Source organism: Trachurus trachurus (genome assembly GCF_905171665.1).
Source record: "Trachurus trachurus genome assembly, chromosome: 7".
NCBI lineage: Eukaryota > Metazoa > Chordata > Actinopteri > Carangiformes > Carangidae > Trachurus > Trachurus trachurus.
The window spans coordinates 16453454-16478816 of NC_139901.1; the positions used below are offsets into that span (position 1 = coordinate 16453454).

The 25363-nt window shown below is 41.0% G+C and overlaps 1 protein-coding gene across 2 annotated transcripts in view; it reads right to left on the reverse strand.

The window, feature by feature from the left end:
• The window catches only part of LOC310988322 (TOX high mobility group box family member 2-like), a 76178-nt gene extending 51073 nt beyond the window's left edge, over positions 1-25105 (reverse strand). For both annotated transcript variants that reach the window (XM_083974872.1, XM_083974871.1), the window contains exon 1: positions 24514-25105. In XM_083974872.1, the coding sequence (XP_083830998.1) occupies positions 24514-24618 (105 nt within the window). In that variant the 5' untranslated portion in view covers positions 24619-25105. The remainder of the gene's footprint in view (positions 1-24513) is intronic.
• Between the last annotated feature and the right edge of the window lie 258 nt (positions 25106-25363).

A 25363-nucleotide genomic window follows, 5' to 3' on the forward strand; every position in this document is an offset into this window, starting at 1 on the left:
TCTTGCTGGTGCCACATAGCTGATGAGTCTCCAGGGGGTCTGAGGGCGCATTAGAGCAGAGTGGGGGGCATAAAGCCACCACAGGTAACCAACAGGTAGAAAGAGGATGTGAATAAGCACAGTATGGTATTACAGTCAAGTTACTCAATATCACTGAGGCATAACTGAGCAAGTGATGAAGATTACTATCCTCTACTTTATACATCTAACAGAGTGAGTGCAGTCGCTGTAGTAACTGTAGGATAACCTTCGGTGTCTAAACTCATCACCTGAGTGAATGTAAATAGATTCTACCATCTGTTACCTTCATCTATAGGGGACAACTTCATACTAGGGGAGAGGTGTGCATCTGTGTGGTTGTGTGCTTTAGTTTACTAAGTGTGCCTTAGACACATCATGCACTCATAGCTTAAAAAGATATAAATATAAAAAAGAGAAAGAAAATGGAAGAAAGAAAGAATTTATCAGGTGGTCACCATAGAATTTCACATATTAACTGCATCATATGTGGGTTACACAACAGGCACGTGTGTTTTTTGTGAAAATATAGCAAACTCACTTTTTTAAGAGTTGGTGGAATTATGTTTTTGTAATGTAAACATGTTATGTATGTTATTCTAAAGCTATATTAACAATCGGTAAACAGTCAGCCCAATGCTTAAACGTAATGCACTTTATAGTCCAGAAAATACTAATCTTTGAGCTTTATTCTAAGAGTGAACACTGTTATCGCCATTCAATCACAAAAAAAATTCACATGAATGATCCTTCGTCTGCTTAACAGAGCAGTTAAGGCCTGACTAGCTTTAGTCAATTCCATGCTCTCTGGATGTAATCATCAGTCTTTGGCTGTAACTAGACCAGAGAGAAATTAAAGTGCAAAGGATCCCATTCCTAGACAGCTGGTAGTTGTAAGTTCCTATCAGGGAATAAAAAAGCAGGGAGGGAGGGAAAGAGTTTGAAAGAAAACATATACTATTTTCATTTCAACTGCTTTAGGGATTAAGGCTCGGGGCTCTAGAAAAAACTGCATTAAAATAATCCACCATTTGCATGTTTTATCTCACAAAGGAAGCTCACATAGACACACATACACACCAACCCCCACTCTCCCTCCCTTCTTCTTCTCCTTCCCCTCCCCCATTCTGGGTGAGCACACACCCACACACACAGGCACACGCTCATACGCATGTCACACATATACACACTGTCATCATTAAACACACACACACGCACACACACACACACACACACACACATCGAGATCAGCCTGCTGCCATCTGCTCCACGCGCTCTGTACAATCCTCGCAGAATACATTATTCACTACAATACATCACATCACATTCCCTCAATGTCATAGCCTTGTGCTGGAGAGGAGTGAGAGAGAGAGAATGGAGGATCGCGCAGAGCAAAACATCTATTGTATTCTGAAGAGACAGACGGAGAGAAAGAGAGAGAGAGAGGAGAGAGCTGGTGTGTTACATGGTACAGTGGTAGGGGAAATTAAAGACAGTTTGATTTGGCTTTTAGGTGAAACCGGGTTGTCAGCAAAACGTGTTCCAGTTACAGCTACCAGGCTAGATTAGAAGCCCAGACAAGGAGTTAATGAAAGTAAAGGATAACAGTGACTGAGCGAGAGAGTAACAGTATAACAGACAGAGACAAAGAGAGAGAGACATTGAGGGAGAGAGAGCTAGCAGAATTGGCAGGAAGATATAACTTTTGGTTAGAGAGCAGAGTGTTCCTCTGAGAAGGACCTCTCTTTCTTTTCTTTATCTTTTCAGAACTGTCATCATTGTGAACAAGTGATAAAGGATCAGGCTGGCACTATTTGACTGCAAACAAATCTCATGACGACACAACCACTCATTCATTCTTAAGGGAAAATGTGTAGTTTTATTGTTTAAGTGCTCAACATCTTGGGTATGAAAGGGCTTAGTCACTGTCACTTACCCCAACTGAGAATTATTACCCAACAGATCTGTGGTCATTTAGCCCGCTTTAGCTCACTGTTTTGGCTCAACTATTCAATCTTACTCCTCTCCTCAGCCTCATTTTCGGCTTCAGCAGGCAGCAAAAAAAAAAAAAAAAAGATAAAAAATAAAACTGCCAGAAGCCAAAGTTAGCAGGTAGCTGGTGAACAATGTTGAGTGCTTAGCATCTAAATAGATGAGTATTTTTCTCAGAGGTTAGTGGAGAGCATAAACGAGGGAAAAAATCCCAAAGTGAATGAAAATTTGACTTTCAGCACTAAGACGATGTGGATTAACAGTTTAAACAGTTTTTGGACAGCAGCGGAGCTCGATGGCACAGAGGAATAAGCTTTAACAGGCTTTTGTTGACAGTAGGGTAAATATAAAACAACTCATCCAGCCAGTTACCAGCGTTATACAGTTACTATCCCAACATCGTTTGGATCGCATCTCTATGCATTATTTACTTCCCTTCCTAGCACACGTCACTGAACTGAGTTTTAACAAGAAAAACGCATAAAAATAGAAAAGATTGCTACTTGGTTTGTTTATATGTTTAACTCTGCCCCTGTTATTTGTTGTGTGCAAAGCATGAGCGGGTGTGTGTGTGTGTGTGTGTGTGTGTGTGTGTGTGTGTGTGTGTGTGTGTGTGTGTGTCACCATTGTGTGGTCACAGAGCAGAGGGAGTGAACAGCTGGCAGGCCCACACTTGACTACGTATTGACCTGCTTTGCATTCACCTGTTATTCAGCCGAACCTAATGTTTCCACTCGGCTCTGCAGCAGCTGAGCTGCAATTAACCTCGCTGTGAGTGCAAGGCAAGCAAGTCTTAAGTAATTTGTCAAAGTAGTTTGTCGAACTTTGTTAAATGTCACTCTCCCAAATCAATAGATTTTAACTTTAATTTTCACTCTTTGAGAATTTGCATGAAGACAGACTTGTAAGTAACCCTTCTCACATTTACAGTAGCTGTAAATACAGTCCACATTCACAAAGCATAATATACTTTTTTCATAAACTTTCAGAGCAGGTAATCTGACTGCAGATAATTAGCCTCTGAAAATGGCATTTGCCTGTCTAAACACACATTTGAATGGCAGAAAGTACTGCTGTGTCATATGCTTCCCCCTCTCTCTGTTCCACTCCTCCTCTTTGCCTCCTCTGGTTCTTTTCTCACCCTCTGTTCCCCTCCTCCCTCCTCTTTTCCCAGATGCTCTCTCGGCTCTTGTCTGTGTTTGGGCTGCGACTGTGAGGGGTCACCGCCTGCCTTGTTCTCACACGTGGAACACTGGGTGTGTTTGTGTTTGTGTGTGTGTGTGTGTGTGAAAGAGAGAGAGAGACAGCACACACTCATCAAGAGATGATTATATGAATGAGTTTGTGTGCACGTGTAATAATGTCAAAAAAAGAACTGCGTAAGTGTGTGAATTTTTCCCAATGTCTGTGCAGTTGAGCCTGCGTGCCTTTCCCACTGTGTGTTTCAAAGTGTTTGAGTGTGTGTGTGTGTGTGTGTGTGTGTGTGTGTGTCTGTGTGTGTGTGCCTTGCTAGCTCAGTGCCAGGTCTCTCTAATGAGTCTGTCAGGCGCTGTTAGCGACGGCGTGCTCCCCTGGCTCGGCGCACTCCTACAGACACACTGTGATTAGCCGGGCCAACGGCACGCCACCGGGCCAGATTAAACACTCACCACGCCGCCAGGGAACACAGACACACACACACGCACGCACGTACACACACATGCACGCACGTACACACACACACACACTAGAGAAAGCATCAGACTCACTCGCACAGGCACCACGTTCACACAGATGTACTCAGACACACACAGTTTTATCATCATTGTATCTGTTAGCTTCTCTGATACAGTAACAAGTACCTGCCCCCCAGGGCAAGGTGTTGACGCTGCTAGAATTGAAAATTAACACAAAATATAAACATAATACAAGCTAACTTTAGCACCGACAAAAATAATGCTAATACTTCATTAATCTGTCTGCCTTTATTGAATTCCTGTCTGCCACTAATCTTGAACATCACTCAGAATTAAGGCCAGCCCTTCTGGCTCCAACAGCTTTCAACATCTTCATTAAAGCGACATGATTCACTAATTGCAGGTAATTACCCTTTAATGAGCAGCCCAGATGAATGAGCAGATACGCCGAGGAGAGGTTAGGCCTGAGGACACGACGTTTTTCATTCCTCAAGGGGCACGAGCGGACACTGACCCAGCCTTACAGCTGACCATTATATACCGTATGATGGCTGAGCTGCAATAGGCTCTGTGCAGAATGCAGGTTTTTCCAGAAGTGTCTGTCAGACAGTCAAATAGCTCCAAAAATGCCGGTCACATCTCAGGTGGGGGTGGGTTTGACCATTCCTGTAAACCTTCCATTTCACGCCATGGTTGATCACCTGTGCAGGGAAGGGGCAGTTTGAACTTCTCTAAATATTCTTTTTATGAGAAGTGCTGAATGCAACAATGTCTCACTGTATTAAAACAATATCATGTCTCCACTGCTGATGGCCAGCCTTTCACTCTGCCGGCTTCCACATCACTTATAAGCGCACTTTATTTCCACTTGATTTCCAATATAGTAGAAAGACTGAATTCTGTTTTGGAGCAACTCTGAAACTTCTCCTATATGATGGAAGGTAGACCGACTAAATATGGGTTATTTTACCATTTGAACCAGACAGGTGTGTACTGAAATGTCTTTATTTGAACAGAGCCTGGGCCAGCAACTTCAGCTCTTTATAAAATAAGCAACAACCAGCCACTGAAATATAGAAGACCCTGTATGTCAGCTGTTCTTGACAGACGTTACTTCATGTAAAACAGTCTGCTCTCAGCCGGTATTTGACTGGGAGGTTGCAAGAACTTCTCAGATTGTTTCCCTGCCATTTTTAAGCTGCCACAACAACAAAAATGATTAGAAAAGTCTAAAAGTGAATCTATATTTCTGTAGCTAAACAGTGCTTTAGAATAGTTTCATTTTAGTTTCACTGTTGAACATTATGTGAAATCAACAGGATTGGTCAATAATAGTGGTTTGCTGCTTAAATGCACTGAACACATCTAAAGCTGCAGTTTGGTAACGGTATGAAAATGTCATGTGATAGTTAACTCACACAAGCCATGTCCAATATTGTTTGCTATATCAGAGCACCACAGTGCACAGAGACTGTAGTTTGTGACACACCTAACCTGTCACGGACTTGAGTCAAACAGGATGTGATGATCCTGGCAGACAAAACAGATGTGGATTTCTCCTGATCGAACATTCAGAAGAAACATTACTGCCACTGTTGAGGATTTAAGGTTGTGCTGTGTTAAAGTGTGCAGCTTTTCTAAATGTGAACGTGTAGGAGGTGCAGACCGTAAACTCTAAAGTGAGGGGCCTACATTGTTCCTTTGTTGTTTAACGAGGGGGAAAAAAACCCTAATGTTTTTTTCTTCCTCTGCCTCTCTCAGACAACGAGCAAGCGAAAATGAGATTGATCTAACAACTTGCCAACATTAAAGAGTGAAGTTTCTTATCTCAGGCCTGCAGAAGAAAGCCCCTACAAGAAGACACTGTGCACCAATTTTCCCCTCCTTCTCATTCTTCTCCTCCTCCTCCTCTTTTGCTGTCTCTCGTGCCAAGTGGCCTATTTTTACCTCTCTGTGTGGCAATGTCAGGGTTTTCCTTGTCACCACCACGTTTCCTGTCATCAGTGTGTACGTACAGTTGAACAGTGCAGTTACTGAAAAGGCCCTGACACTACCTCTAACTGTCTCTCTCAGATGTGGTCACAGATCCAAAGAAGTGAAGCCTTGCCTTTTACACCTTACAGGTCATAAATTAAAACATAATTTCACCTCTAAGGTGCGTTTGGTACATCGGGTGAAGTGGCAATATTGTATATACAGTAAGTAATGGAAACGCTTTATGCTTCATTTTCTTCAGTTTTATCTGCCTTTAGTCAAAGACGCCCGGCTTTAGAATATTTACAGAAATACCACTTTGTTTTCAATAGACTAATCCAATCGCCACGCTTACCATCATTCAATTCGTGCCCTGACAGCAACCCCCCTCCTCCAGCTCAGACCCTCCTTCTCTAAAGCATATTCATCATGATGCCATATGCCCTGACCCAACACTGCGTCTTTTCTCTGGTTGAAATGTGCAGAATGTGATATACTGTACTGTGTGGCACAATGGAGTAATTGTTTTTTAGCCCTTGAGGGAAAGTATGAGTTGGGAGAGGAGAAACATCAGTGCAGGATGTATGTTCTCCAGCCTCATAAGACAATCCAGAAGTGAGTGAGGGCATCTCATGTAGAAATAAATGAGCAACTTGATTTCTAGGATGTAACCGTGTTGCCTGACCTCTATATAACAGGCTTTGGTGAGTTTTTGAGCTTTTTAATTCCAGGCTGTATCATGTTTTTTTTTGTGGCTCTTTACTACAATAAACTTCAATAACCTTTCCTCTCTGCAGGGCTAAACAGTATATTAGGCCTATACATTTCAAACTAACCTAAATCCGTTCCAGATGTATATGAGTGAGTCAAATTCTTTTATGAAAGACAAATATACGTTTGGAGTTAAAATGATAAACAATGGAATGCCTATGGACTGCATGAAGTTAACCGTCCTCTTTGCACTGCACCTCTCCTCTAGCGTGACACACAGTACCTCTTTTGTTCTGCCACTCATTGCTTATGTTACTGTAGAGCACTAATGCACACAGATCGATAGCATACTTTCCATTTCAACACATTGAGCTGATGTGCGGACACAGTTGGAATTGATCCTGTCCTGTCAACACAAAGTTTTAGGTCTGCACATCTTTTCTCCCCACTGCAAAATAAATGGGCTTTAAATAAAAAAAAACAACTTCCACTGTGTATGGCTCGATGCTGACATCTCTATATTACACTCTGAATAGCTGCTTTACTGATGATGATGCAAGGCAAGGTGGGTGGGAAACATTGCAACAAAGAAATAGACACTACACATCTACAGAACATCTGGCCCGTTCACATGAATCAATTTAAAAACATTGTGTCACTTCCTAATGCCTTCTCTTGCACATTGTAGATATGATTAGAAGAAAAATCACACATGGCCTAAAATGAAACTATTCTGAAACAGCTGTAAAGTCATAACAACCATAAAACATGTTAATACACCAATGAAATGATTGGTTTGAAATGTAAGAAAAAACAAAAACATAACAATGCATGTTGGCCCTGTCAGCCCAGAACAAACAAACCCAGCAAAATCAATTTCCTCCCCCACAGGATGTCCACCACATACTAGCAGGTTTCATGACCATGATTGAAAAGTGCAAAAACACCAAGCAGGTTTCAAGTAAGCAAAACTGTCAATCTGCACGCCTAACAAGCTCACAAGTTATAGTTTGAAACCTTTATGGGCATGAAGGCCAAAAACAGGAACTGGCTGGTCTTATTCAAACAGGTCATTGGGTGCAACATACCATGTGACTACCTAATGAGAGATCACTGATTTAAGGGACAGTTTTAATGCTAATGCTTAAGGCTGCAGAAAATGCACAACAGATGTAATTTTAGAAACAAGTCAGAGCTATTTTTGCTTTTCTTATTCTATTAAGGTAGAAACATCTTCCTGGATTTCACAAGAAAAATGTCAAAGCATGCTGTGTACGTCGTGACAACATGCTGCAGGCGATACAGCATGTCAAAACAACTTTTTTATTAACTAATTGATTAAATCAGTCCATTAAGACCTCTTCCTCTGCATGAATGTATGAAAAACAACACCAGGAAGAATCAGAATATTGTTTTTTCAGCTATAAATCCTGTGGCGGTCTTTTTTTAAAGATACATTGTAGGAGGAAACTCTTAAAATTTTGTGAAGCTCTCAGCCCACACAATACAGTAGGTACTTCTAGACCAAGATAAAGTGTTTTCAGTGATAACAATAAAACAGCTCTTCTACTCTTCTTGGTTCGATGAACCAAACCATCAGCCTCTGAAAGGCAAAGATGGAGAGAAAGAGAGAGAGGGAGAGCACTAATCTCATTACCTTCTCTTCCTGGCATGAGAGAATATTCTTTTCTATGTGGCAACCGGCAACAGCATGATCACAAAAAAAAGGGAAAAATTTAATCGCACATCCCACCATTTCATTTTTCATGTAATTAAATCAGTTAAATAGTATAAAAACATGTAAACTCCATCAATGACTTTGAGCCATTTGCATTTTTAATCAGGCAAGATTAATTCTAATGAGCGAGCTGGGCTAAGGCGATGACAGAGCAGGCCTATTGTGTGTCTGTCACACTCATTTAATTCTGTCATTATGTCCCATATCCTATTATGATAATTGGCTTTTTATTCTCAATCAACAACCAGACATGGCTATTAAGTAATAATCTCTGACTAGTGTACTTTTAACCTTAAACATGTTAGAAGTTTACAACCTTAAAATAAACAACGAGCTGATGAAAGATGGGAAAATACAAAAAAAGAAAAGGAAAAAAAGCACTGGCTGATTCAACCTGGCTGCTTGCTCCAAATGAAAAATGACTGTTAAGAAGCTGCATGTTGACACTTGGCATAGGGTGTACAGCAAACACATTAGACGGAGGAAATGGGTATCACCATCTTCCCCCTGCAAGGTAACTAAGCAGAGAAGACGAATGTGTCCGATGTGTTCAGCCATTTCCTCTTCTCCCTCTCTGGGGAGTCACTTTACAAACGAAACCTCTGAAGAAACCGGCCCTGCTGTTTAATTGAAAGACACTGCTGCAAACAAATAGGGGAAGTGCTTACAAATGACAGTCAGAAGAGGCATGCAGTTAGCCCGACATCTCTGACAAAAAGATGATGATGTTGTGAGTGAAAATAGCCGACATAATCTTAACCATGCACGGTCCTACAAAACTAACCACATCTGCAAAAATCACCGAGTTATACTGATGTTTCTTAGAGGCAGAGCAGCTTTGAAGGTTAGCTCCACAGTATTATCTAAAACAAAAATTCAACGCAGAATTTATGAAGCTATACAGATTGCTTTAGTATCTTATGTTAGCACCTTTTGTTTATGTTTGGGAAATCATCAATGGCAACCACCAAACCTGCAACACCAAGATCTGTGATAACCCATTAACAATCTCTTACCTCTCTGAATTTCATATCCAAGTCTTAGAGGTTTCTCAGCTCCACCTGAGGAGGGTTAAATTACCAAAGTATTGTTTCTGCTGAAATAACACTCATTTACATATCTATCTCTGGATTTAAAAGCTATTGTTACAGTAAAATTTACTCTATTATCTAGTATCAAACCTTGTCAAAGAAGGTATGTGATGCTGCCTTGCAGAGCAGCAAATGTCGATTGTGTCACCTGATATCTGAATCAGCACCTTTGCCAGCGATGTGTGGTCACATGCAACATGTGCTGCCATGCAAGGACAAATATGCCAAAATGGTCCCTTCACAATGTGGGAACCACTTGGTGTCAAACATGTGGTCAGGGACATTTTCAAACCAGTCACAATACTGCAGCGGTTAAGTTATGCAGCATTTCTTTGAAACAGTCACACAGGAAATGTATTTTTCAGCTTTTATAGCACCACAATGAGACTTATCTGGCAACCGCAATCTACATGTAATGTAAATGTTTTTTCTCAGAGGAAGATATAAATACACGGTGGGCCTGTGTGCAAATCACCTGGAAAAATTATAATATCTCACTACATCTTAGTGATGAATGATAAACGTTTTAGTTTTGTTTAAAGATTAACACATAATTCAAGAGCATGATTTACAGTATTTGGTAATGCATTATCAGAGAATTCAATTTAATTTATCTTATTTGTATAGTGTCAATTCTCAACAGTATAATGCACATTCAATCCAAATAAATCAAACAGTGAAGTAACAAAGAAATGTAGTATTGCCTAGCATATTTAATAAGATTTGTCATAAATACCAGCATTATTTAGGCTTTTTTTTCCCCAAAAGTAAATGTCAGACATTTATGATTGTAAATACAACCACAGACAGTAGAAATAATGTATTATAATTGACAAAGCTGTTATTTTTGTTTCTATTTTCTTGACATAAATAGGAAATACGAAACTTATAGATATATCTATGACACTATCCTTTGGTTATAAGCCAGGATAATAATGGAAAAATATGTCATCCATTCAGTGGCTCAAAATGTACTGTAAACAATGCCAGGAAAGCGGCGGGGTCTGGGAGGGTTTGTTTCCACCCTACGCAATTGACGAGTTGGACTTTAATGTTCATATTTTCTTACTGGCTGTTCCACTCTCAACAAAATCCCTGTGCATTCATCTCACTCATCATCTTAACTCTAAAATTAGCTGTGGAGTGCAGCAAGCTGTCAGTGCTGATTCACTTGGACAGCTACAGCTAAAATGTATTAATTTTCTCATACAGGGGAAAAGTGCTTTTTGAGGTTTCACTTCCAGTCACTTTACCTGTGTTCCTGTGCATTAGTCGTTTTGAGAAGCCACTTTTTTTTTAGCAGAAGAGATTTTTTGAGAGATTTTTCTTTCCCAAAAGACAGATGCAAAAAAGCAAAGTAAGTACAGCCTCTCAAACAGCCCAATAACATGTGTTCTGCTTTGTCAAACAGAGAAAGCCACAGTTTCTCAACTCTCACTCGCTAATGTTATGAGTAAGTCAGATGTCTACCCTCAGTGCACAGCCATTTCACACTCCCACAAGCAATTTCTCTTTTAGCACTCTACCGACAAGACTTAATAAACCTTTTCATTTTTCAGTCAGGCCTCATGAAAGTGCCGTATAGCCTCACAATTTACATTTTACTCACTATTTATCTGTAAGGGGGACTTAATAAGTTCTCTCTTGAGTACACACAAGGTGAGCGTTACTATGGGGATGTTGAGTGCTCCTCTGTGCTCTGTGGCACTGAGGCCTGCTCCACTGTGGCGAGAGACAACAGCTGTCTTTACCTTTGGCAGGCAAACAGGCTCATTAAGGGCGGCCATGTTTGTTTTTGTGCCCGATACCTAGCCCTAAGCAAACACCACCATATCTCCACTCCACAGCCCTCACAGACTCAACATTTCCTTCCCTATTGTGGAGAGAAGCACTGGCATGTTGAACCTGCCGTACGTTTTTTCTCCCGCAAGCTCTGGCCGAGCTGCCAGTGGCTCTCAAAGAATGCGTGCTTAATTGAGAAATTTAGTTGTGGTTTGAGCTGATGAAATGCAGCTCGCACACTGCTGAGATGCTGTGAATGTTGTGTATGTGTTACATACATAATGTATGTCATTATACTGCCTGATATCACATCTTGTGGTATGTCACAAGAAAGCCCTCTTTGTTTGTTGTGCCGCTAATGTGATAAAGGCATCATTATTTGCTCTGCTCACAGCTAACAGTAAAAAACTGCAGTGAAAGGTTTCATTCGCATATTATCTCCCCTCTCTGCTCTGTCTGTGGCTTGAGTGACAAGGCAGGTTGAATTCATAACGCTTTGACAAAAATTCCATTTAAGAGGGAAAATGGCAGTGAATGTCATTCCATTACTGCAGACGGCAAACATGGGAACACTTTAACCCAGAAGGCATTCATATTAACTTCCATAAAAAACAGCAGAAAGACAGTTTTTGGTGTCTTTTGGCTAAAATACGTATATGTACAGTCTTGAGTATTTTCAGCCACAGCATTTCAAGAATAGTCTTCCAAAATGTACTCACTTATTTGATTTCATCCCTTTTCACCATTTGTCAAGCTCGAAGTCACAATGCATTGTGAAATGAGTTCTTAATGTGGAGTAATGAGGCTGTCATGGCAAAGCAGTCTCTGCTTGTTTGAGTTTGACTCATGTCGTAGATTCAATTAAATCAGCTGAAGTCAACCTGGCCCCAGGCCAGATCGGTAATGGGTGACCTCATTCAAACAATGCTTTGACATATTGAAACAATAAGAGGAAGGGCCTTGAGTCAGTTGCAAAAGCAAACTCCACTCAAAAGCGATAAGGTAGAGAAATTACAGAGAAGTCACCAAAGATTCATGTAGTCATGTGTCGTCAGGGGTGCTCATGTAGTGTTTTGTTATCTTCATGGTGCCAGAGTTGTCACTTGTATGTGTGTGTGTTCTCTGTCTTTAAAATCACAGACCCGATGGAAAACATATCTTAGGAAAAAAAATACTAGTAATGCAACACATGAATTATTGGTCAAATCAATCTTAGACTGTAAATAAAAGATAAACATCTTTATCGTCTGTAAACACTGACTTCAACTTCCTCTGCTTGTATTAATTATAAACAAAATTGCTCAAGCTATAGAGATAACACTACCTTACAGATGTTAAGCACAGCTGGTCCATTTTTTCCTTTGGAGGTTTACTTATCCTCAGAAGTCTAAACTGATTTATTTGGATGTTGAAAAGCCTGGAATCTAAATCATGACACAAACACTCCCAAGGCTATGTAAACAAGATTTTAAGTTCCAGTCTACAACCACGCTTTCTGAGCAGTAAGTTGAGTGCCAAGGGTAAAAGCACTTCTCACTTTTGGAAAGGTCTCCACTGTCACAGAGTTATTAATAAGAAAGGGTGCTCCTCAGTTTGTGTAAAAGGGAGTAGGTATCAGTAAAAGGCTTATTTTGATTCTACTGTCACTGCACAATCAATTATGTTTCTTATTTTAAGGTACGTTTACCATTCATAATGTGTGCAGTCACAGTCTGGAATTAAAGAGACATCTTTAAGTGCTTTGTAGAATAAACCAAAACTAGGTAACGAAATCAAAACGGAACATCTTGCTTTACTCTCTCTCTTGTTTAGCTACTCTCAGGGGCAATAGCAGTTACAGTAAACAGATAAAAGAGCACACACACACACGCTCAAACACACACTTTCACACACTGCATCTCATTAAACTACATTCCCTCTGGCCCTTATTCCATTAGAAATTAAAACTCGGGACAATTAGTGGCAGATTGGTCTCAGCTCAGTGCGCTATAGTCGCGCTCTCAAGGCACCAAGATGACTTAATTACAGGCTCATCTGAAAACTGTGTGATGGTACTGTGCTGGAGCACACAGTGAATACCTGGAGCAGGGGGCAGCCACATTAAACTGAACAGATGAAGAATTAACAGCCAGAAATAGCTCCAAATACTGAGGAAAAGAAGAAGAAAAAAAACCTGCCAGACTATACTCTCAGCCTTTCTTGTTCTTCATAGAAGTAACTTTAGTAAATGAAAACTTCAGTCCTGAGAAATTAGAAGCTACATGACACTACTACTGATAATTTCAACAAAAGAATACCAAAGAGAATGGGAGAGGTCAAAGGTCAAATGTTGGCATGTTCAGATCTCTCTGGAGAAAGCACTTGTTGGTTGGATAAAGTCTTTTATGAACCTGTTAAGTCTTTTATCTGTGCACAATCTCTAAATCTGTTTCTGCTGGTCAGAAATGGGCTCTTTAAGCTATAGATGCAGGTGTACATATTTTTCCTTTACCCAAGGTCTTAAGTGGTGAACTTAAAGCTGAATGAAGTATCTCAGGCGCCTCTCCATGGACATGATGACCACACAAAGCAAAGCTTTTTATCAAAATCCTGAATGTACATGGACAAATAACTTATTTTTTATCTGCTTCATCACTCAACTTATGACAAGGACACAAAGCACATTTTTCTGTAATTGAACCAACTCTAGTTTATGTAACGACTGACCGTTCTGCCCTTCAAGCTAGAGAGAGGCAGAAAGAGTGATTTGATCGTTCCATGTACTAGCTCTTGTCACGTGACACCATGTCCCATTATATTGTGATGTTGTCATAGGAGGAGAGGAAATGAAATGCCTTGAAGCTATATGGGATGTGTATGGATATATGTGTGTGTGTGTGTGTGTGTGTATGTGGTTAGATGATGGGGAGGTGTAAAACAGAGTGAATGTATATGACCCTGTGTGTGTGTGTGTGTGTGTGTGTGTGTGTGTGTGTGTGTGTGTGTGTGTGTGTGTGTGTGTGTGTGTGTGTGTGTGTAGCCCTGTAGAGTTCAAAATTTGTCCAAAACCTCATGAGTTTCTAATTGGTCAACTTGGGATTTATTTGTTATTATCTCTGTCTAATCATTGCACCTAGTGGTTCAAAGAGTTGCCTCGCCTTTGTGGATACACTGTTTGTTCAATGCGAAAAAATGACTAAGAACAAACATGACCAAATATTTCTGCAGTATAACACAACTGTGCAATCCCACTCTGAGCCTGCCACATGTAACCCACATTTTAAACTGTTAGCCTGACAATAAATTACATTTACAACGTCGATTTGAACAATGTCACCTTCATGCAATGATGAGAATACAGTCTTGATGGTATGAATGTATCCAGCGTGGGTGTAACAATAGTATAAATCGCAACATTTTTATTCTATTTAAAGATTGATTTTTATTTTCTAAATATTAGTCATTCAACCTATTGCATTGTCACATGACTATATTCGTCCAATGACGATCAAGTGATCATGCCTGAGGTAAAACTTTGTCTAGTTTAATTAGCTCAAGATGGATAACAACCCTTAGAGTGAAGACCCAACGGGCACATTGAAGTCAGCAGTGTGGGAACATTGTGGTTATTTCCCTACCACCACCCACTGACCCCCTCCCCCCATAAACAAAACAAAATGAACTGAACCGTGACACGGACCAAGGTCTGAACCGAACAATGGATTTGGAGAATTGTTACACCCATGCATCTGCACAAGTCGTCCACAGGGCCAGTGTTTCTCTTTTAACAAGTGAGAGTCTGCAAGTGAGAGTGCGGATCACCTTGCAAATGTAGTTCAGGGTTTAAAGCCTTTCTATACTTAAATTGAACTAGTTGTGTTTGGTGATGAACAGATTTGACAGTGGCTAAAAAACATCTGTTTGACAACAATTTGCAGCCAATGAGACCAGCAGAAACATGAGAAGATAGAGTTGATTTCAAAAGTGCTATTGTTTCGTTCTTCCTTTGTTTCATGGTTTCTAACTCACCCGTGGCCACAAAAACACCAGACAGCAGAGTGAGATAGTGTGTGCCACTGGTAGCTACAGTATAAGCGACCTCAGCTCTCAAAAGCCTTCTAGTTCTGCCAATAATCAGCATGCTACTTAAACACTTTGAATATAGCTCAGTTTTGCATTTTGACACATTTCTATGCAAATGTAGTCAGCGCCTGATGGTATGTGAGCGGTCTGAATCCTTGTTTCCTGCATAGCAGTAATATGAACACACCTACCCCTATAATACTGTGCCTTTATCTCCTCTGTGTCTGAATAAATGATAATTCATAAGCCCCCGACTGGTGGCTGCATGTGAAGAGGTTGAAGCGGCTAATGAGTTCGGTGCCACGTGTGAATAACCACACATTACAGAGGTTCTGTTTGTTATTTGTGGTTGGTGTCTATGACATACCGTTATCATGTGCATTCACAGTGATAAGATTCAAACAGTTTATTAGTGCACTTTCTTCGGTGACTCATATGGCGCATACTGTAGGTTGAGGTTTTATGAGTTGTCATTAAGATACAGAGGAGATACCATTTCTATATGGTTGGCTTTATTGTTGCTTTCATGTTTCCTTTTATGTAAAGGGGATTTTTGGCTCAAACCACAAGGCGTGAAAAAAAAAATTCTAGGGGAAACACTGCAAGGCATTAAACTGAATGAGTTACAGTTTAAACCACTTTTTTATCCAGCGATTGCACCTTTCCAGTTTCCTAAGACCACAGTGTGAAGCAGCTGATGCTTATGCAGATTATACTATACCAGACTATACCAGAGTGCATCATTACTCTCCCTCTGAAATGTATACAGTTTAATGGAGTTTCCATCAAAATCTGTAGAGAGGCCGCTAATTATACAACTCAATGTGTAAACATGGAAAGTGTTTTAAACAAATGAACATACAGGAAAAAAGGGAAACATTTCTTGATTCTTAACAATGGAAAAATTGGGGACAATGAGTGATGAAAGAAACTGTTGGTTTTTTTTCAACAAGTCACCGTGTCAGTTGAGAATTTCCTTTGTGTGTGTCTCTGTGTTCGGGGGATGTTGCATGAATGGGCAGTCAGCATTTAGGGTTCAAAAGAAAACAGCAGCTTGAGCTCCTGTCTGTGTGAAAACCAAGGCTACGGTGCTCTGTATCAAGTGCCATTGTTTTGGTAATAGTAAACCTGGGGCACTTGCCAGGAGGCATTAGTCATTCATCTAACAAGCTCCACAAAGCAAACCACAAAGTGCTCCACTGTCGACTTCCTCTTATTGAATTCTGAGCACATAAGCACATTTCCAAGTATCTTACAGCAAGGTATAAACTTTCTGATCACTAGCCACCTGGAGGATGGCTGCCATGTTTATTTATTTGCATAGGTCCCTGACAGGAAGCTGGCTCATTTGGAAGCATGTAGGACTTTTGTTGTTGTTGTTGTTTTTAGTGAGCGAGGGATAGGGTGAAGGGGAGAGAAGAAGGGAGGTGGCGGGTGAAAGGCGGATAGGCGGGGATTAGGGCGGAGTGCAATTTTTCAGTAGGCCAGGCATACGACGTGATCTCTAATTACCCACAAAGCACTGTGTAACCCAAGCCACAGATTAGGCTGCATTATCAGGCTTAATAAAACATGACCATCTCTCAGTTTCACTCCCTCTCCCTGCCCTGCTGCCACAAACATTTTTTTCTCTGGTTATGACACTTGCAATGTCTTGACAGGTCTAAAATTACACCTGTCACTGTGAAACTGCAGCTACAGGTACAGGACAATACAAGGTATTAGCATGTCCTGGTTAACAACATTCAGACTAAAGGGTCAGCTTATAGAATATAAAGAGAATTCTCTATGAGGACATTTTGCCTTTTAGAGATTTGCTTTTACCAAATTACTGTAGAGGTGTATGTCATTTTATTTGACATACTCACAGCATTTAAACTATCAGAAACAATGCCCCCATTACTTTGAGTTATCTGTGAACAGTTTTCATTAGAGTTCCACAGCTGTTAGCGTGTTACATTATCCAGAGAACAATGTTTCTAAGAAAGACATGTTGCTGAGTCTTCTTTTTCAGTATCATTTTTCAGTGCTGATCCCATACATCTCCACTGCTTTGCTCTTGCAGGAAAACTTGTCAGAGATGGATTACTGATAAGTGACAACACCCCCCCCCCCCCTTTTTTAATTTTCGGTGACCTGACACTTTCAGTCACTGCTTTCAATTTTAAGAAAAACCTCAAACTCTCCAAGTGTCCCTCCATTTCACAAACAGAACCTCTCATAGCTCCTGCTACTCTTTTAAAGCACTGAGGTGGTTATTCACAACTTTGATTTGGTGAGTTGTGGTGTAACAGGAGCTCGGAGTATTTTTTCTGTTGACACTGAAAGTATGTTTTGTACATATTGCTACGCTAAAAGTTGAGGACTTTTACCTAAAAGATTATTTATTTTCACTGTGGAATAGTTTTACTTAAATAAAGGATCTGAAAACTTCTTCAACCACTGCAAAGGTGCCAGCTACACACACACACACACACACACACACACACATGCATACACATATGCTCTCTTGGTTCACGTGGGTTGTGCCAGTAAGTGCTGCTTTAGGCTACGGTTTTTCACTACTGTCTACTGTGTTATTAACAATTCTATAAAAAGATCTGCTCAAGTTTCCCTTTCCTGTGTGTTAACAACCCGACCAAGCTGCTACGAGATCGTAGAAGTCTAGTTATAGGAGAGAGACAGAGTCTTCGATAACATAACACCATTGACCGTATGTCATAATTTCCAAAATCCTTCTTCTCTTTCCTCTGTTTGTTTTTCTTAGCGACATCACTCATCAGCATGGCTCATAGCCAGCTTGAGACTAAATAGGTCGACAACACAAAGAGAGGGCCTCTTTCTTTCGCTTTCCCTCCCTCTTCTCAACCCACAAGCCTCTTCTGACCTCTCTACCTCCCCTTTTCTTTAACATCTATCTCAGTTCTTCTAAACTCTGCAGAAACTTTTCCCTTTTCTCTTCTTTAACTGATTGGTCTTGAACCAAAGGCAGTAGCATTACGAGAAGTAAAACCAAGGTTATTACCACTGTACTTTCTGTCACACTTCTCTTTCTGCCCACTGTAAACGATCATGGAGCTCATCATTAGCTATCAAAGAGGAAGAATGAGCGAGTTTGATTACCTCGGTGGCTCTGCGGGCTCACGCAGTCTCTGCTGACTGAATTGGATGCAGACGATTACAGCCTTGCACAGGCAATTATATCTGCCTGCTAAATATGTCACACATAATAAACACATGCTCTTGACAGACAAGGGACGAGGCGAGACAGTCACAGTTGGGGAAAAAAGGAAAGAGAGCAAATCCACGGTCGTATGGATTTATCAACTCTATCTTCCTCAAAAGGAAACCTCTCGCTGTCTGAATCAATGCATCTCAGTGAATGAACCAAAATTAGAAGTCAAACAATCTGATGAAGAATGGCATCCTAAAAACAGTGATTGACAATTTTACATCCCAAAAGAAGGAGATGAATCTATACAGATGAGGCACCAAATGTTCAGGGTTTTTTTCCAATCTGGAAGATCTTAGATCATTGTACCATCTATGTACATGCATCTATGTTAGTCTGCGCTCGGACCATTAACTGAAATTTCATATGGGTACTGTCCCTTCAGGCTGCAGCGCAAACATGGCACTGACACCAGGCCGATAATATTTGTAAAGGATATTCAGTGAAAACAAGGGTGGGAAAGAGCCTTAAATCCCTGGCAAGGAGCTTATACCATGGCCCATGGTGTTTGCACAGGACATACCACAGGAAGCTGAGACAACTGGGAATGTTTGTCCAGCTTCCAGCCTCTTCCATGCATACATACATGCAGTACATACAGCATAGTGCATGCATACAGCACATATGCACACACAATCATACATATAGATGAATACTGTATCTACTGTACGAATGTACTATGCATATAAATCAATGCACTGGGTCCTCTATGTGATATCGGAAAATAGTTAGAAAAAAAAGAAGTCACAATTAAGAGACCGAGGTGAGGTGTCCGAATTGATGATGGAGCAATACGGGATTCTTTGTCCAAGGACACTGGACATGTGGACAGATGAGACTGGAGTTAACAATTTACAGATATTTAACAGGAAATAAGAAAATTTGTTTGTAAATCAATTTGAATTTAAATAACTGAGTAACTGGGATTCGTTTCTATAGAGGCCTATAGATACAGTCACTCTTGGCACCCATGCACTTCTTCCCATTTGTCTTGTACTTTTGTTTACCTTCTGCCTTCTGAGTTCTTCCTGAGCTTAACTGTATGACATCTGAGGTAAATTGTATATTGTAGCCCTCTCAATCATCCTCTGGAGGCTTTACCTCTGTATTCTGCTTCTAAACAAAATACAACTAGACAACTCAAAGCTACAAAAAACAAAACAATAGATAGATAGATAGATAGATGGTTGATTCAATTGTTTGCCATCCCATCTTCAACACCACCCACACTGACCCAGACAGTTTCAAACCTGCTGAGGTTGCTTTCAGTAAAGTTTCTTCTTAGCTCATAAGCAGAGAAATAGATAGATAGATAGATAGATAGATAGATAGATAGATAGATAGATAGATAGATAGATAGATAGATAGATAGATAGATAGATAGATAGATAGATAGATAGATAGATAGATAGATAGATAGATAGATAGACAGATAGACAGACAAACTGTATTCTCTGAGTGTTTACCCTCATTAACAAATGTAATCAAAATTTAACTGAACACTCGGGGCCCTAGTCTGTGGCAGCTGCTGCCTCTGTTTCTTTCTGTCTTCTTCTGCAATAAGAATGAGGATGCCATCGCACTGCCCCATGGGAAGGCCGGGGCTGACTAATGTAAGCACACTACAGTGGGGCGGTGGGGTCTTCATTATGGTAACAGACGCTGAGGGGGATGCACTATACCCACCAACGAGCAAATAGCTCAGCACTTGCAGAGCCCCCTCCACCACCACCACCACTATAACACTACCACACACACATTCATACTGCCACACTGTCACCAAGCAAAAACACACAGATTTTTTAAAAATCCTAAATGTTATTACAGCATCATGTTGTCTTACTTCCTGAGTCCTGACTTAAATATTCATACCTGTCCACATGTAAAAATGCTCCAAAACAAAGTAAAAAATAAAAATGGCTGGGAGAAGAACTTCTCACATAGTGTCACCTGGGTAAAAAAATATTTTAAGCAAGAAATCTGTGTGCCATATGCAGACTCCACTGTCAGAGCCTATTTCAGTTTTATTGAAATTATTTTAAATGGTCGGAATCCCTATTAGAAATCTCCTGTGTGTGCGTGTGTGTGTGTGTCAGCGCACAGATAATATGATTTAGTGGCTGTTTTTGCTGTGGCCCTGCTCACTGTGTGTCACCAGCCCTTACTGTGGTATGCATGGCCTTCCTCTGCACGGGACTATGAAAGCAATTGTGATTGTGATTCCGTAGTCAGCAAAATGCTTGAATGGCCTCGAGTTAGCATGCGCTGCCACACACACGCACACATTCACTGTGTTCCCATACTGGGCCAGTGATTACTTCAACCCATTTGACTCTCACTCATCTTTTGATTCTCCCTCTCTGCCTCTCTGTCACATTGCACAGAGTGTGTCATTAGCTAATAGCAGCAGCATCACTCAACATAAACATATACCACAGCCTGGTTTACAAGGGATGGTTCACTTGTCGGCCGTGTCTAAGTATTAAAGGAGTTAAAAATAACACTTGTACGCTAAGCCAGAACCAACAATAAATACGTCTGTGTTTATTCAAGAGCTTATTTCACTTGAGAATGATGAGTTGTTGGAAAATGACTGAATATGTTAATCCAGAGAACTCAAACCTTTGCCCGGCATACACAAGGCAGTCCTGTATTAAAAAATAAAACTGAGATAAGTGCATTCAAATGGAGCGCATCATTCCCCAGCTTATCTGAGGCAGAAGAGACCACCAGCTAACATAGCCAGCTCTTCAATCATGGCCTATCTAAGCAGATATCAGTTGTTGGAGGATATATGAGCTGGGTGGGGCCTGGGTGTATAAACACAGGGCCTACTCTCTCTCTCTCTCTCTCTCTCTCTCTCTCTCTCTCTCTCTCTCTCTCCCTCTCTCTCTCTGCCCTCCATGCTGGTGTTATACTGTAGGCAGCACCTCACCTCAGCAGCAGCAGTCAGCACTGTTTGATTAAGTTATTCAAATAAAGGAGCAGACACTGTGTTCCCATTTCACAGAGTAAACTAAAAGTGCAAGACAAACAAACAGCCACGATGTAATTTTTACAGCTCACTTGTATAAGACAAGGTGCATCTTTATAGTTTATGAAAACCATGAAGTGCAAATTTACACTGTATCTGTATACTACGTATAAGTAATGTGTGTAGCCTTGGCAGCATCAGAACACAGCACAGTTTCATATTACCATCAGCGCACAAAGCTGTTGTAATGGTATTATTCTGTGCAATATCTCCTCAGCTGTGGGAGAGGACCACAGTAATAAAAGACACACACAGTCACAGTGAAACAAAGTGAGCACTGAAAGTATTGAAGTGAACATCTTCAGGGTTATTTATGGATCTTTCTGATTCATCTCGGTCTGCACTTGAACCTCCTCTTCTGCTCATTTTATGCATCTCCTCCTCTGCGTTCTTGTTACTGCAGGTTTCTTAAAGACCAGCCGATGACAGAGGATTCGCACATCCTCCTTTCGCACATCTTTTTGTAACTCGACGACAACATAAATGATCAGCGCACTGACTAAGGTTAAAGAGAGAATGCATCCCGAAGCTTTTGCACACGTGAAATATTATGAATGAAATGAGCTGCAGCTCCAAATGAGCAGTGTGTGACAAAGGCTGAAAGCATGACTGCTGCACATGCTCCCTGGTAGTCGCATAAACTTGCTAATTACTCAAACTAGGCTCATGTCTGCTCACAGCATCCAGAGTGAGTCAGTGGCACACACAGAACAAGTTTGCCAATAAACAGACTATAAAGCTACAATACAAGCACATGCTCATTTTACCCAATTCAGCTGGTGTGTGACTCAGATTAACACTACTAATTTCACAGCAATAAAAGGAGTAATGTTTTCTAATGCTGCAATTTGTCTTTTTCTATTTGTTTCTATAAAAAAAAAAAAGATTACAAGAGCTGCCAGTAATAGCGCTGAATCTCAATATGGTTGCCAAATTGCAACTATCTAAGCAAGAGCTTCTTTTTATTCAAAATATTTGAATGTTTTCCAATAGCATTATCCCAAAAGAATATTCTCAAGCTAAACAGGAAGCCAACAAATTCTGCTACAAGCAGAAACATATCTAGATGAATATGCAAAGTAGCCTATAAAAAAACAATTGACCTTAATGGTATGATTAGCCTTTTGCCTCCACTCCGCTTAAGTAAGAGACCTGGGCTGAATTTGAAATTGGCCAACCAGGGCTGCCAGAGGTGATTAGCAGCAGGCCGATTTGATCTGTAGATACACAACCAACATAACAAATCAGATGTCTCTCTAATGCCACCGGCGTTTTGACATGCATTTGAGGAGAGGAACTTGACCTCGTGCAGTGTGTTAACAGGACACCCAGTGATCCCCGCTGGTCCGGCCTCATTTGCATCGCTAGTGAAGGTAGTTAGTGTTACATACGTGATGATAGTAAATTATATGTCCCCTTGTGGAAAGAAACCCAGAGTGAAGGGACTGGAGGCATTTCAATAATTCAAATGAACACTTGTAATTTTGAGGGGAGCCGCACTTAAGACAGTTAGTTAGTGTTACTTTCTTTCTTGTGAAAGCACCATATCAATTCATATCTCGTGGCTTTGTTTCCGGGATTCATGCAGCGCCTGGATATCAGCATATTCTTGGGATTATGTGGATGGTGGATGGGCCTAATTCATCTGACCTACAAGACAGATAGCCGGACAGTTATATGAGCCCATTTGTGTCACAAGAGTAAACCCTGTCTTATCGGTAAATGTTTTATACGGACATGATTTCATCTGCGATCGAATAGGAGTATATGTCCTTTTTTTTTTACTGTCTTTCCTGCTTTGAGCAAGCTATGTGCAAACCTGAGCAAAGATCATATATGTATAACACTCATTTTGAGAGTGGGAAATTATCGTCTCTTTTAATTACTGGAATTTTCTCCTCAGTTACAAAGATTTTCCATTGCCCACACAGTGAAAGACAAACATCCCCAACAGTGTTTTGTATCATTTCCCTCACTGTCATACCTGAAAGTCCTCATTGTCTAAGAAAGCAAGCCAAAGAACTCCACGCCATCGCTTTATGAGGACAGCTTCATCTAACCACGGCAGCAGGTCAACAACCCAGAGCCTGTTGATGTATCTCCGGTAGGTGACAACAACAAAGTCTCATTTAGGGTATACAGATGGCTGAGATGCTGGAAACACTGGTGGAAGCTGCAAGACTGTTAATTAAACAGTTTAAAATAGGTTTCCTAGTATTTCCACAGGGTGTATGCAGTGTTTGTGGTACTCATTAGTACTTTTTCTGTCATCTTATCTTACTTTGTACTGTGCTGAACGCTTGTGACAGGTTTTCAGTGTTAGATTTCAAATGTTGCCCCATCCTTCTGCTATAAGCTATTTAGAACAGGGCAGAAACTGGGTGTTTTTCGCGAGGATTCACCATTTATTAGGCTATATGTGTTTTTTTTTATATTGGAAAATGTCAAACTACACAATATTCATGATGTTGCTCTGAATGCTCTGAATGTCTGCGCAAAAAAAAAAAAAAAGGAGTCGGTGCAGGTCACAAGGCAAAAGCCGCGGGGTGTCAAAGCTGAGGGGGAGAAAAGAGTGATACTTGTACCAGACACACTCTGTGGTTTCTCGTTACAAAGCAATTAACAGTACATTACTGGCACACATCCATTCAATCGTTCAGCTCCCAGCGGAGGACCATGTAAGCTTAAAGAAATCATAGAGAGGGAAGCTCGTGTTGGAGCAGAGAGCAGAGTGGGACAGTATGGATTCTATACAGCCCCTGGTATTCCACATCGGGTGGGACACTTAATGCCAGCTTTGTGCAAAAACACAACTGCACAATCTCACAGTGGAAATAACACAATAACACCATGTCGGTTTACAGAAGAAAAAGAAAAAAAAGTTGGACTACACAATTGCCTTCAACAAAATACAAAGATTGCACCCTTCACTGTAAAGTAATAGCCCATTGTGATTCTCTCTCTGATTCTCTGTGACTAAATTAAAACCAGCCCATCCGAGCACAGGTCACTTTACTTGCTGACACTTGACATTTTTTTGTCAAGTGTGTAACTGTGTTTGGAGCAAGTGAGAGTCCGTGGATAAAAAAAACAAAAAACGCATGCGTTAGCACTGCGTGGACAGACGGTAGCTCCTATAGCCTAGAGACACAGGTGAGACATTAAGCATTTCATTGCACGAGGCTACGCGGTGTGTTATTTACCTTGTTCGAGTGGTAATAGTCCAACGAGCTCAGACAACTTGGATCAGTCGGTAGGGAGCATGAACCCACATTTGCCGGGGGCGCAGGATAAAATCTCACGTCCATCTCTGGTTGTGCGAGACTGAAGGCATGAAATCACTTTCAGCGTCTTTGACTCACTATTGTCTCAGCAAACACACAACGCCAAAGCAGGAGAGACAGAGAAGAAGTGGGGGAGTTTTACTCGGTACACTCTTCCCTCACATCCGTTCGCGGCCGAACTTCGGCACCAACTCTGGTGATGCGCAGTCCTCCTCAGAGCCCCGCACCAGGATGCGAAACACTCACTCACTCACTCTCTCAAAGCGAAGAGTAGAAATTTCATGGATACGCACGTGTTGGCAAAACTATCCCCTTGTTCCCGAACAAATAAAAGCAAAACCTCCAACTTAGATCCTCTCTTATTTAAGAATATATTAGAGCAACTGAACAGCAGCTTCACAAACGTGCTTTCCCCCACTGCTTTCCCACTGCTCTCAGGACTCCATACAGGCTTTGTTATGGAGGTGCATATTCTTGCATTGGTTCCAGTACAGAAGTGGTTGGACTTTCCTCTGCCATGCGACCTCTGCCGATAATAAACGGGAAAAAAAGGGGAACGGAGGGAGAAGGGGGAGGGGAGATTGGTGGCTGCCTTGGCAACCGCTCTCCTTTCTGCAACTGCGCGCTTCTGATTAGCTGGAAATGTAGTAGTGTGCACGGCTGTGCATTATAAAGCGCACTCTGCTTCCATCAGTGCTTCATAAAGGCTTCCATTTGGGTTATTGTGCCAAGGCGGATGGGAGGAGGTTGCACAGAGTCTGTCTCTGTA